Source organism: Pantherophis guttatus, chromosome 11, assembly GCF_059756535.1.
Source record: "Pantherophis guttatus breed Tessera chromosome 11, ASM5975653v1, whole genome shotgun sequence".
Taxonomy (NCBI): Eukaryota; Metazoa; Chordata; class Lepidosauria; order Squamata; family Colubridae; genus Pantherophis; species Pantherophis guttatus.
Window position 1 is genome coordinate 7276028 of NC_142073.1, and position 14775 is coordinate 7290802.

General features: G+C 45.4%; 1 protein-coding gene across 1 annotated transcript in view; it reads left to right on the forward strand.

The window, feature by feature from the left end:
• LOC117670891 (ATP-binding cassette sub-family C member 12-like) overlaps positions 1 to 3770 on the forward strand; it is a 66197-nt gene extending 62427 nt beyond the window's left edge. The window contains exons 50-51 of the mRNA XM_087877293.1: positions 2364 to 2528; positions 3467 to 3770. Coding sequence (XP_087733419.1) covers positions 2364 to 2528; positions 3467 to 3532 — 231 coding nt within the window. The 3' untranslated portion in view covers positions 3533 to 3770. The remainder of the gene's footprint in view (positions 1 to 2363; positions 2529 to 3466) is intronic.
• Positions 3771 to 14775: the final 11005 nt, after the last annotated feature.

Here is a 14775-nt window from a genome sequence, read left to right on the forward strand (position 1 = left end):
AAATCTCCAAGGACCAACTTCCGTTATGGTCAATTATGAAAGTGGGGGGGTTTTCCCAGCACCTGTCTTTCTAAAAGCTCTCTTCAGTAATTTTATCGGCCCTCATCCCCAATTTTTCTTTTAAAGGGGCCTTACTCTGTGCTTTATTTAAGCAATTGTTTGCATATTTAAGAGGCGCGTTTGAATATTTAAACACTCGTTTCGGTGAATTGTTTCACCTTGCTCAAATGATGGACTGTTTAAACGATACTGTCGTTCCGACACTATCATAATCATTTTTTAAAAATTGAATTTAATTTTAATCGGCACGCATTCCTGTCACCGTTCCAACCAATTCTGGTTTATTGAAGAGGCCCAGGTGTGCTCCTGGGGGCTGCTATTCTTTACGAAAAAAGGAAGATGGCGCTATTGTTCAAAGGGCCAGCAGGCTCCATCTGCATACAAAATGTCAACTCCACCTGATCTTGTTAATAAGGAATCCAAATATTTGTTCGGTTAAATAGGCTCTGAGGGAACAACTGGCTTACTCTGTATCTCGGCTTGGCATCCTGCTTTTTGTTCCAAAAATATCTATTCTGACATTTCGCTGCCTACCTCACCGAAAAGCCCTTATGGGATCTCGCAAATCAATAAAACATCGTCCAGTGTAAACGTGCAAATCTATATCATAACAGGTAGTCCTCGACTTCATTTAGTTCATTTTAGTGACCGTTCAAAGCAGTTGGTGGTATTCAGCCAGTTCGATCCGGTTCGGGCGAATCGGTAGCGGCGGCTGTGAGAAGCTTCACCCACCCGCCCGGATGTCATCACATCCCATTTTTGATGCTCTACACATGCGTGGAAGGCACTGCGCCAGGGGTGGGTTCTACTTACCTTTACTACCGGTTTGCAACGGGATCGCTTCTGCACATGCACAGATCACTTCTCGTGACGTCAGGGTCAGTGGGCGGAGCCTCCTGCCAATTTTACTACCGGTTCTATAGAACCGGTCCGAAATGGGGGCAACCCACCACTGCTCTGCATTTGTGAACCGGTAGCGAAGGTAAGTGAATACCACCCCTGGTTCAAAGTTACAACGCCACTGAAAAAAGCGACTTATGCCTATTTTACACAATTATGACCTTTGTGGCATCCCCAGAGTCACGTGATCAAAATTCAGATTCTTGGCGACTGGTTCATACTTATGACAGTTGCATCGTCCCAGGATCACACGATTTGCGACTTTCTGATAAGCAAAGTCAATGGGGGAAGCCAAATTCACTTCGCAACCGGGGTTACGAACTTATCAACTGCAGGGATTCACTTCACAACAGAGGCAAGGAAGGTCGTAAAATGGGGCAAAAACTCACTTAGGAAATGTCTCTCTTAAGAACAGAAATTCTGGGCTCAATTGTGGCTGTAAGTCGAGGACTACCTGTACTTAAATCTTCATGAAGGATCTTACAACTTTACATATGGAGGAACGTCCATATGTTTAAACCACCCTCACAGAGGGTTCATGAGCACATTTAAAGAGTGACACATCTCTACAGACACAACTGACTGCTCCATTTTTGGATCTGCGCTTGGGTGCATACACACAATCGTAGACAGAGATCCAGGGGTGAAATCCAGCAGGTTCTGACAGGTTCTGGAAAACCCGTAGCGGAAATTTCGAGCAGTTCAGAGAACCAGCAAATACCACTTCTGGCTGGCCCCAGAGTGGGGTGAGAATGGAGATTTTGTAATATCCTTCCCCCAGGAGTGGGGAGGGAATGCGAATTTTGCAGTATCCTTCCCCTGCCATGCACACCAAGCCACGCCTACCATGCCCAAGCCACGCCCACAGAACCAGTAGTAAAAAAAATGGATTTCACCACTGTAGAGATCCCTGGCCAAGTTTCTCCAGGATACATGAGACTATTTGCCACAGCCCAAAGACTTTCCTCTGCCTTTACATTATGAGCTGCGGTGGCGCAGTGGTTAGAGTGCAGTACTGCAGGGTTACTTTTGTTGACTGCCGGCTGCTTGCAATTTGGCAGTTCAAATCTCACCAGGCTCAAGGTTGACTCAGCCTTCCATCCAGTGGTGGGTTCTAACCAGTTTTATGACTGGTTTGCATCGCACACACACTTTGTGCACTCCTCCTGTCCCTCTGCCTCTCTGCTGTCTGACTCTGGGGGCTCTGGAGTCCGCGCATCACTCCCAGATGGCCCTGACCCCATCTCTGCCTCAGATGCAGAGTCCTCATCCGAGCCTTCCCCAGACTCCAGGACTGGCCCATTGCCCTCCCCAGCCTCCTCACTGTCCGACTCCACTGCCAGCTCTGCAGACTGCTGGTGGATCACAACACCTTGCCTAACCTGTTTGAATTCTCCCCGCAGATTATCCTTCTCGACGAAGCCACCGCTTCTATTGATTCTGAGACAGATACGCAGATCCAGAAGGCCAACCAAGAAGCATTTGTAAACTGCACAGTCTTGACAATAGCACATCGCCTAAACACCATTAAAGAGTGCAACCGTATTTTGGTGATGGATAAAGGCAAGGTATTGAACTGGAGAGAAGAAAAAAAATCCACAGAAGACTCAGTTCTTCCAGGAACTGGTATTGAGCATTGGGATTATTTTCAGAAAGGAATTCTTTTGGGTTCTTTTTAATGATAAGTATTCCTTTCGCGGAAAAGGGAAAATGATTTTTTCCCCCTTAAGTAAACAATACAGGAGAAACAGTGAAGTGCATTTGATTCATAACCAACACCCCAGTAAGCACCCAAATAATATTAGGGGGAAAATACAAACCATGAACTAAAACAATCTTAACATGAACTAAAGTGATGGAAAGCTAGCACTGATGAGGTTACCTAGTTGGGTAATGTAACGTCTGCAAGAAAACAATCAAGCTCAGAGAGCACCAAGGACCCCACAGTATCCTCCCCTCCTCCTCTTCCTCCTCTCAACAAACCCCACTCCCTTCTATAACTGATAATGTTATATAGTTGGGTAATGAAATGTCTGCAAGAAAATAACCCAAGCTCAGAAAACACCAAGGGCCCCCACAGTCCCTCCTCCTCCTCCTCCTCTTCCTCCTCCTCCTCCTCCTCTCCACAAACCCCACTCCCTCCCAGCACTGATAATGTTGCGAAGTTGGGTAATTAAATGTCTGCAAGAAAACAACCAAGCTCAGGGGGCATCCAGGACCCCAGAGAGGTGGGAATCTATGGCAGATGGCAGACATTCTCAATCATGAGCCCTATTTTAGAAAGTGTCCCGCAATAAAGGAGCCCCCAGAGCAAACCCAATCCACAATGAAGGCCCAGAACAAGTCCTTCTGGTTTCTTCCCCCTCTCCTTCTTATTCTCCTTCCCCAAGGCAACTTCTAGGCGGTAAGAAATGCATGCAGGAAACTCGCTGCACGCTTGCTTCCTACTTGACATTTGCTAATGCAGCTGACATTTGTTATATTCCTCGTTCCTGATTATTTTCAGGTGGTTACCTTTGGCAAGCCGAAAGAGATATTCAGACACCCCAGTTTTCATTTGCCCGACGCTTAGCCACGGCCAGGAAACTCCCACGGGAGGAAGGCAAAATCATCATCATCCTCAGCACTTTTCTAGGCGGACTTTGGGCCAATAAAGCACTGCAGGGAGGAAGGCGAGTAAGTGGAGAATTCATGCTTAACTCACCCAGCCTGTCCACAGATATTATAACCTTTTCACCACGGATCCCCCTTCTGCTTGGCGAAGCCGGCATGAAGCCAGCAATTAAAAACAGAGAACTCGACAAGGAAAACGGAAAGAAGCACCATGACCTGGGTTCCAACAGACCACTTACAGCTTGTGTTTGGTGTTTCGAAAATAAAAGCAACCGCCATTATATGTGCAAAGAAAAAAAATGCTTCTCTGGTACATTCAACTCCACACCAGGAGTGGGATGAAAACGGGTGAAATCCAGCAGGTTCTGACAGGTTCTGGAGAACCGGTAGCGGAAATTTTGAGCAGTTCAGAGAACCGGCAAATACCACCTCTGGCTGGCCCCAGAGTGGGGTAGGAATGGAGATTTTTCAGGAGCCTTCCCCTGGAGTGGGGAGGGGATGGGGATTTTGCAGTATCCTTCCCCTGGAATGGGGTGGGAATGGGGATTTTGCAGTATCCTTTCCCTGGAGTAGGGAGGGAATGGGGATTTTGCAATATCCTTCCCCTGCCACGCCCACCAAACCACACCACGCCCACCAAGCCACGCCCACCAAGCCATGCCATGTCCAAAAAGCCATGCCCACAGAACCGTAGTAAAAAAAAAATGGATTTCATCACTGGATGAAAACCTGAACATTGGAACGTTGGCAGTCCATTACACTTGAATATATTCCAGTCCAGGTAAACTTTGAGTTTACGACCACAAAATTGAGCCCAATATTTATGTTGCTAAAGTGAGAAACTTGTTAAGTGGCTTCGGCTCCATGTTTTACGAACCTTTCCTGTCATATTTGTTAAGTGAATCGCTGCCATTGATGAGTTAGTCAATTTGGTCGTGAAGTGAAATCTGGCTTCCCCATTGACTTTGCTCTGCAACCGTCATAAATATGAGTCAGTTGCCAAGCGCCTGAATTTTGATCATGTGATGCTGCCATTGTCATAAGTGTAAAAAAAAAAAAAACCCCACAGTCATAAGTCACTTTTTCCCATGCCGTTGTAACTTGGAACTAAATGAACTGTTGTAAATCAAGGACGACCTGTATAACAAATAGCAAATGTAGTTTTTTTTTAAAAATTTGATTTATATGCCGCCCTTCTCCGGAGACTCAGGACGGCTTACAATGTGTTAAGCAATAGCCTTCATTCTTTTGTATATTTTTTATACAAAGTCAGCTTATTGCCCCCACAAACTGGGTCCTCATTTCACCTACCTTAGAAAGGATGGAAGGCTGAGTCAACCTTGAGCCTTGGAGAGATTCGAACCAGCAGAAATTGCAGGCAGCTGTGTTAATAACAGGGTGCATTAAACCACTGTACTATCAAGGCTCTAATGGGATGGGTCCAACTAAAGTCTCATTAACCTCAGCAGACTTTTAAGCACCTTCAAAAGTCTGTAGAGATTCTCAGCCATCCATCCTGAGGTCATGGTTGTCCCAAAGGTGCTTTTTTTCAGGAGGCAACTGGATTTGGGGATCGCAAAAAAGGGCTCCCCGTGTACTTTCAGTTCCCCCAAATGACAGAAAGGCTGAGCCTTGGTACTACAGTGGTTTAAAGCACCCTGTTATTAACACAGCTGCCTGCAATTTACTGCTGGTTCGAATCTCTCCAAGGCTCAAGGTTGACTCAGCCTTCCATCCTTTCTAAGGTAGGTAAAATGAGGACCCAGTTTGTGGGGGCAATAAGCTGACTTTGTATAAATATACAAAAGTATGAAGGCTATTGCTTAACGCACTGTAAGCCGCCCTGAGTCTCCGGAGAAGGGCGGCATATAAATCAAATTTAAAAAAAAAAAATGATCCTTTGGTTGCGCACTACGGGAAGGGAAGATTTGTAACCTCGATCGTTAGCTTTTAAAAGGGAATTAGGTCACCTGGCAAAACCTTTCCCCTGGTCACGCTGATTTATCTTTCAGCTATTCGCACGGAATAACAAACAGTTGTGTCGGGAAGGATAAATATAGCCGTTTAATTAATATCTGCTTGTTCCCGTTGTTTTACTGCCCCCAGATTGCTAAACTCACTGCCATTTCATTGTGTACAAATCATATTCCTACATTCATCTCTGGCTTTAAATTTCACAGAGAACCTCTATAGTACCACTACTACTACGGCCATTACTATTCGGCAGCTCCTTTTGTTTCTTCTTAGCATGGAAGGAAACAGCGTACCGAGGGAGCTGCCTTTGAATAACTAACAATAGTACCGTAGTGAGAATCTAAAATTTTCCTAATGGAGGCTGGAGCGGGAACATCGTCACCTAACGGGAGCTACAATTACATGGGCTGCCTTCAGAAGTTGCAGGATCCGGTGCAGAAGAGAACAAACGGGCCCCTCCTTCTGCTAAATGGATAGCAACTGGCATGACTCATCTGCAGTGCAGGAATTATCCAAAGAGAGCATCATATGTTTCCTGCGGGAGAACTGATCTACCGCGTTTCCCCGAAAATAAGACCCTGTCTTATATTTTTTTGAACCCTGGAATAAGCGCTTGGCCTTATTTTTGGGGAGGTCTTATTATTTTGGGGCGCATGGAGCAAGATGAGGCTCCTCTTGCTGTCTTACCTGATTTCCAGCTCTGCGTTTAAATATTTTCGGGGAGGGGGAGGCTTATTTTAGAGCACACACTCAAAAGTCCGACTGGGCTTATTATCAAGGGATGTCTTATTTTGGGGGAAAGAGGGTAGTAGAATATTCCCTGATGAAAGAAACTATATAGAGGTGGAGCTCTTGCTTCACTGTAAGTTCGATGCTAGGTAGAGGCAGATATTTCTCTCTCTGGGCACAATGAGAATATATATGCCAAACAAAACTCCGCATTGGTGATAGGAAGGGCATCTGGCCAATAAAAACACTCTGCTAGCTGCATTCAGTTGCTCAGACTCCACCCCGCAAGGGATTATGGGATCGTTAAAAGAAGAAGATAATGATGAAAGAAACTGTGTAGGAATGCTAGCTCACTAGTTAAAGCAGGGGTCTCTAACTCCCTGGGCCATGGGCCACTCCTGGGCTGTGGCTTGTTCAGAACCAGTCCATTCAAGCGGCAGGGAAGTGTGTGCGCATGTGGATCCACTTGTGCGAGTGACGGGCGCTCATGTTCACGCAAAAAGTTCCACTTGCATGAGAGGCAGATGCTCCCAATCCTGTGTGAAGCTACATTTATGTGAGTTTGTGCAAATGCAGCTGTGTGCACATCCACCACTTGCGCAAATGGAACTGTATGGATTCGTGCGCACGCCTACCAGTGGTGCAGGGGTGGAAATGTAAAATTTGTTACTACCGGTTCTGTGGGCGTGGCTTGGTGGGTGGGTGGGTAATGTGACTGGGTGGGCGTGGCCAACTTTCTTTTTTTTTTAGCTTTTCAAAGCATTTTTTCTAATGCTTTGAAAAGCCTCTGCAGATCAGGCAACTCAGCTGGGATCGTCAGAGACTTTTCAAAGCATTTTTTTTACCACCTCTTCGGCCAAGAGGTTGCAGAAAAAAATGCTTTGAAAAGCCTCTGACGATCCCAGCTGAGCCGCGCGATCATCAGAGGCTTTTTTTTTTAAACTTTTCAAAGCATTTTTTCGTCGGAAGAGGTTGTAGAAAAAATGCTTTTAAAAGTAAAAAAAAAAGCCTCTGATGATCGTGGGGGGGGGGAGGGATTTTTGCTACCGGTTCTCTGAACCACCGACCGCCGTCGCTACCGGATCGGGCGATCCGGTCCGAACCGGGAGCATTTCACCCCTGCAGTGGTGGAATTCAATTTTTTTTTTACTGCCTGTGGCTTGGTGGGCACGGCTTGGTGGACGTGGCAGGGGAAGGATACTGCAAAATCTCCATTCCCTCCCCACTCCTGGGGGAAGGATATTGCAAAATCTCCATTCCCCCCCCCACTCTGGGGCCAGCCAGAGGTGGTATTTACGGGTTCTCAGAACTATGCAAAATTTCCACTACTGGTTTCCCAGAACCTGTCAGAACCTCCTGAATTTCACCCCTGACACCTACCACTCACACACAAACCATTCCCTCTCCCCCCACAAACACACACCAAGCCACCAAACTGGAAAGGTTGGGGACCGCTGAGCTAAAGCATTGGTCATTTTGATTTGCCAAATTGTTGCACTATGGAGTGTTCAAGATTTTTCCCCTTTTCAACACACTCCATTCCTTACAATGCCATTGATCTGATCTATCTCCCTTCTTTCAATCAACAACCACCATTTCACGGTCACTGACGGTGCTCAGAAAGGCAGGGCCTTCCTCGTCTCCCCTACATATATTTCCAAAGTCACGGATGCTTACATTTCCAAACGCGGAGATTAAATGCTGCCGCAATTATAACTCCTAGAAGTAATTGCAATCTCTCCTTAAAAGAAGATTATCAAGTCGCCACTCAAGTGAAATCAATCTAGGTTCAAATAAACACAACACAGCTGCTTGATTTCATATTCTGGTATGCAAGCATGCCTAACATGAGTTTTTAGGAGCCAAGAGTGAAAAACAAAGGGATCATTCCCATATTCTGGTTATGAGCATCTCAGCTGTACAGGTCCATATTATATTAGAGAGTTCTTTTCCTTAATTCAGTAAGGCTCATACAGATTTCCCTGACACTATCAAATCTTTCTTCCAAAGCCCCCCTGAGAACGAATCTTCTAACATGGCTATCCCAAAGATGAAGATATTGCAGCTGGGAAATTGCCTTGGGAAAAGATAGAACTGATATTGTTCTGTTTCAGGCTTCAAATCCACACACACACAGCCACTCGCTGAGAATAGCAAATTATTCAAGGGTGAGAAGATAACAGCAGATAAGGGAAGGAATGTAAATCGCCAAAATCTCTTGGAAAGAAAGCTTTGCCTGGGTGGTTCTGCTTTTGACCGCAACACAACTGAGGAATAGTCAAAATCCAGTCCAAAGTTCAAAAAGCCAAGCCAAGTTTGTCAGGCAGTCCAAGGTCAGAGTTTCACGAGCAAGATTCATAGGACTGTCCTGCCAGAATAGGAAATCAGACAGTTATTTAATCAAGAAATATGGGTCAGAGCTGCCTCTTAAATCAGGCCAGTTATTTTCAATGAAAAGCGCTTGTCTCTTGCTTGGCAGGGAGCCTCACTGAGCCTTTTTGCTCTGCTCTCCACTCCACTTGCCAAGTCAGAGAGGCTTGGGGACCATACCTACCATCTGACTAATGCTCCTGTTTTTTTTATTTTTTTAATTATATTATTATTTGATTTATATGCCGCCCTTCTCTGAAGACTCAGGGCGGCTTACAATGTGCTCAGCAATAGCCTTCATCCTTTTGTATATTTATACAAAGTCAGCTTATTGCCCCCACAAACTGGGTCCTCATTTCACCTACCTTAGAAAGGATGGAAGGCTGAGTCAACCTTGAGCCTTGGCGAGATTCGAACCCTGCAGTAATTGCAGGCAGCTGGTCTTAATAACCAGCTTAATAACAGGGTGCCTTAAACCCCTGTACTACCAAGGCTGGTTCTGGTGATGCTTCTGCTGTTTCCTGGCTTTGTTTTTCCTGAGGCTGAGACTCCACGGGTTCAGCTGGAGCAGCTTCTTCAGAGTCAGAATCTGATTCCTGGGCCATGAGAGACATAAACCTAACGTAGGTGGCTCGTTATATAAGACATATTTCTCTATAAGACCAAGCCTGCTAAATGATGGACCCAGGATAAAGAATGCTAGCTGTTGCAACTTTGGAATGTTGCATGGTAGGTAAATCAATTTTGTCCAATCCTTTTAGAATACAATTTTCACACTCTTTACCTTTGGACATTTTGTCCAAGAACTTTGGAAATGGTCATCTAAAATTCTCTGGAAGGTACTGAACTGAAGAAAGTTCTCCTAGTTTTTTTTTCTTTTTATGACCCTGTAATCTCTTTCTTTGGGGCGGGGGACAGAGCAATTGAGTGAAACTGAGCATTTACTAGCTGGATGCCCTTCCTGACACCTATGCAGAGTTCACAGCAGATATTTTCTCTTCGAGCCCTGATAGAGAAATATCTGTTGATGCCTAGGATTGAACTCTCAACTTTCTGAGTGGGAGGCAAATACCTTCACCTCTAGGCTACCGTACCGGTCAAAGAAAGCTCTCTTAGTATATCACAGCAATTAGAAATTTTAAGGAAAAATATAACCGAAGAAGATCCTTTATCAATTATGACCTTGTTCTTGAATTGAAGAGTCACAATCTGGATCAGACCTATCTACATTGATAGAAAACTCCCCATTCTCTCTGGAATGACTTCCCCCCTCCCCAATGTAAATCATACATTTGACCCTTGCTGTGGATTGTGACTCTGAGTGCAGTGGTGGTATTCAGCCGGTTCTATCCAGCTCAGGCGAACAGGTAGCGGCGGCTGCGGAGGCTCCGCCCACCCACCCGGACATCATCACATCTCGTTTTTGACGATCTGCACATGTGCGGGAGGCCCTGCATGCACATTCACATTTGCGAACCGGTAGCGAAAGTAAGTGAATACCACCCCTGCCCGAGTGGGACAAAACAAATACACAAACAAATAAACCCCCTACTTCCCCCAGTTGGCTTTTCTTCTTTCCCCCAACAGACCATCTGCAATCGTTTACTCCTTAGGTTAATCAGTCTATTGATTAATCCATTGCAGCTATAATGGGTAATAAATCAGCTTTAAACAAACACAACCTCTTTCCTCTTAACCTCCCTTCGAAAGCGCAAAATCCCATTATGGAAGTGCCCCAAGCATAAGTGAACAAGCCTTCAGAACCTATGTGAATTATTTGTGGCATAGAGACACCTCTCTGATATTGCAACAGGCGCATGTTCGGGCTCATTTTTCAATGACTGAGCAACAGCTTTCCTCGACAGGGAACTCACGCCAAGCGTGACAGCCAGCTACCCAACTGGGGAAGAATACAAGGGACCGGCGAACAAGGTGAGGGCGCCAAGGGAGGCTCCCGGAGAACCCCAAAACAGCAAGTTAACTGTCAGATGCCCAGCTGACATTGACCCAAGAGGACAAGGTGCTTAAATGCTGCGGCTGATGGCAAGTGATAAATGACAGCGATTTCTGGAGCTGGAAAAGTCAAGTGAAGATAAAAAGGATAATAAATGGAGAAATAACATACATGACGCCAGGGTTAGGGGAGCGAGTGCAAAGAAGGACGGCTGGTTTATTTGGGCCGGGGGGTGGGGGGAGGGAGATGAAATGCATCTGAGCACAGCAATATTTCTCTACAGTCGGTGTCGGCCACTGTCAGTCTGTACCTGTACAAGAAATTAGGATGTTTTAGGATGTCTGGGAAGTTGGGAAGAAGGTGGTAGAATGATGCAATAACAATAGAAAAACAGAGAGCTAATGCTCCATTCACTGGAGGTTTTAAAGAAGAGACTGGACGGTCCCTTGTCTGAAATGGTACAGGGTCTCCTGCTTGAGCAGGGGGCTGGACTAGAAGACCTCCAAGGTCCCTTCCAACTGTATTCCGATTGATTGAAAGTCAATGGGGGCAGTGGTGGGTTCCTCCCGGTTCAGCCGATCCGGTAGCGATGACGATATGACATCACCGAACCGGTTCTCTTTTTCGGGAGCTGGGCCCTCCCGTTCCCCCCCCCTGCGTTATTCTTACATTTTATTTGGCCCCGCCCTCAATCTATTGCTGCCTCCTGAGTCCCAGCTGATTGGCTAGAAGGAAACAAAAACTGTTTAAACTCTTGCCGCGGGGTTTCAAAGGGCCGCCCTACAGCTGATCAGTGTTAAAAGGCAGTGTGGTGGTAGACCGGTGCCTCCAAAAATAAATGAGTAGACCGGTGCCTCCAAAAACAAATGAGTAGACCAGTGCCTCCAAAAATAAATGAGTAGACCGGTGCCTCCAAAAACAAATGAGTAGACCGGTGCCTCCCAAAACAAATGAGTAGACCGGTGCCACCAAAAACAAATGAGTAGACCGGTACAGCTCTGCAAGCAATTAAAAGCCTAGTAGACCAGTACCTCTGCTAAATCCTAAATAACTGTCATATGACTATCAAGCCATGCCCACAAAATAAGCCACACCCACAGAACCGGTAGTAAAAAAATTTAGAACCCACCCCTGAATGGGGGAAGCGGATTTGCTTAATGACCACGTGAGTCACTTAACTATAGTAATTTGTTTAACCCCCACGGCCAATAGGTCATAAAATTGGGGAGCCTTAACGATGAAAATCCTGATCCCAAACTGTGACTGTGTCAGAGTGTTTACAGTGTAACTACTATTTTGAGACAACCCAGTAGCAAAATACACAGAGGTTTTGTCATTACAAACAGTGGTTTATATACAAGACTTCCATGTGCATACATACACATGGTAGGCAATCAATCAATCTTCAACTCTACACAGAGAACTACAATTCAGGTAGAACTACAACGAGGAGAGTGATACACGAGGAGAGAAAGAGACGCCCTCTAATGGCCTCCTTTATATAGACAGCTTCTTAAAGGGCAATAACCCCACTGACTCATCCTCAGTCTTAAAGGGGCTGGTCAGCTTTAAATCTTCATTACCCTGACAGACTGTAAATCAAGACCATGCTGTAAATTGTGAAAAGGGGGAGAAAGTTTTGTAAAGAAACGGTGTCCGTAAAAAGTTACAGGACAATAAAATTTTCTGTCCGAGTTCTTATCTGCGTTTGGAGCTGGAGTTGTTTTGCTGAATACATGCTGTCTTCTTGGATAAACCAACTGCAGCTTTTTTGTCTGTCCCTGCTGTCTTCTCAAAATACAACCTGTATTTCAAAGCGACTCCTTGCCTTTTGATTCTCAGTGCAAATATACACCAGTTTCAAAACTACCAACTTCAGGGGTTCAGGGAAGGAAAGGTGGGGGGGGGGGAAGAAAAGAAAATCCATATTTTGCTCTGATCCTGACTAGAAATGAAGACATATTCTAAGCAGTTGAGAGCAGCAGCTCACATGGAACGTTTCTTTGCCCGGGGTGGCAAAAGCAGGTCCAGTTTTGCAGGGTCTCTCTGCAAAATAGAGCTCAGATTCGGGGGCTATTAGGGCTCACACTGGCTTTGCGGGATGAGGATTTTTGGGACCACGCCTGCAGGTGAGCAAGGTAGCTATGAATGTGACATGCATGAGCTAATGAAAGGATTTCTCACTCAAGTCTTTTTCCAGCTAAGCAAACTAGCGTATCCTGGCTTATCAGGCAGTTTTCATACATGAGCTCTCCATTGATAGATTTCTGGAGTTGGATAACTGACAATTTTTATTATAGCAGAAAGGGAAAATGCACAAACAAACTAAAATGAAGACACTTTCCTACCTACCCCTTGAAAACCATTTTAGAGGAGGAGGAGGAAGGAGAAGGGAAAAGGAGAAGGAGGAGGAAAGCAGGAGGAGGAGAAGGAGGAGGAGAAAGGAGAAGGGAAAAGGAGGAGGAGGGGAGAGGAGGAGGAAAGCAGGAGAAGGGAAAAGAAGGAGAAGGCAAAAAGAAGGAGGAAGAAAGCAGGAGAAGGAGAAAGGAGAAGGAAAAAGGAGGAGAAGGAGGAAAGCAGGAGAAGGGAAAAGGAGGAGAAGGGGAGAGGAGGAGGAGGAGGAAAGAAAAGGAGAAAGGAGGAGGGAAAATGAGGAAGAGGGGGGCAGGGACAGGAGGAGCACAACTGTGCTACTAATTTAACAACTGCCATGATTCTCGTAACAACCGTGGCAAGAAAGATCATAAAATGAGGCAAATGCCTCACTTAGCAACAGAAATTTTGGGCTCAATTGTGGTGGTACGTCGAGCACTGCCTCTAGCAAAAAAAGACAGAGAATAGAGAACTTCAATATGCACTGATATTGAATTACGGTGATAGAAGAAAGGAGTTAATCATTCAACCTTCAGACCGTGCAGCCCATCAAATATTAGAAGCAATTGACAATTGTTTCCATTCACTCTTATTGTACCCCTATATGAGCTGCAAGATGTAGGACAGATTAATAACAATGTGTAATTTTGATTTCTGGCGAGGTTTGTGCAGATAGCGTAATATGGATCCACGCTCATTCCCGTAAACCTTGTCAATCGCAAAGGCACAACTGATGTTTTTCTCCCTGCCTCCCATCCTCATAGCAATTTCCAAATTCTTTGGAAGCAATTCCATCGATTGAAAAATTGCAGAGAGGTGCGCTGATCCATAAAATTCTGGGAGCAATCATTCTTTTGTTCCTTGTCTTCTGTTCCTTTTGTTGCCAATTTTTTTTTTAAAAAAAAAATCCAACTATGACGTGTGGAATGTGATCCTACACACTCGTTCCTCTTCCCATTGTGTCTTCTTGACCCAATTGTCTTCACGGTGAAGCAGACCCTTTCATTAGCTCCCCGCCCCTCGAGGAGACCAAACGCCACCCAAATGATACATCTTGGCATTTAACTCGTTCTGATTAAATGTGGGCGGATCAAGAGTTGCAGGTCCTGCTACTCCACATGTAGATTCCCCATCAAATGGAATTCTAAATAACAGGTTACCCCTTGGCTCCAAACAGAAAGATAATGTATGAATCCAGCAGAATCAAAGGGTCAAGGCTACAGATCACGGAGAGGGGAGGGGGAGGCGGGGGAGAGGGAAATGAACTGAAACATAACAAAGGAATGAAGAGGATGCAAATGAATTTTCTTCCGCTGATTAAGTCAGGGATGGAACCTCAGAGAAATAAGGTCACCCGTAATAAATGATTTGCCAGTGGAATCCGAAATACTTTATGGAGTGATTGCGAAGTCCAGATATCCAGAGGCATAAAAGCTTTTTTAAAATGCAGAAAGACACCAGGCCATTAAAGCAGGAGTGAAATCCAGCAGGTTCTGGAGAACCGGTAGCGGAAATTTTGAGTAGTTCAGAGAACCGGCAAATACCACCTTTGGCTGGCCCCAGGAGTAGGATGGGAATAGAGATTTTGCAGTATCCTTCCCCCAGGAGTGGGAAGGGAATGGGGATGTTGCAGTATCCTTCCCCTGCCACGCCCACCAAGCCACACCATGCCCACCAAGCCACGCCCACAGAACCTGTAGTAAAAAAATTTGGATTTCACCACTGCATTAAAGCAAGGGGTTGTTAGGAGAAAGAAAATGGGGCAAGAAAGACCTCCCCAAGGCACAGGTAGTCCTTGACTT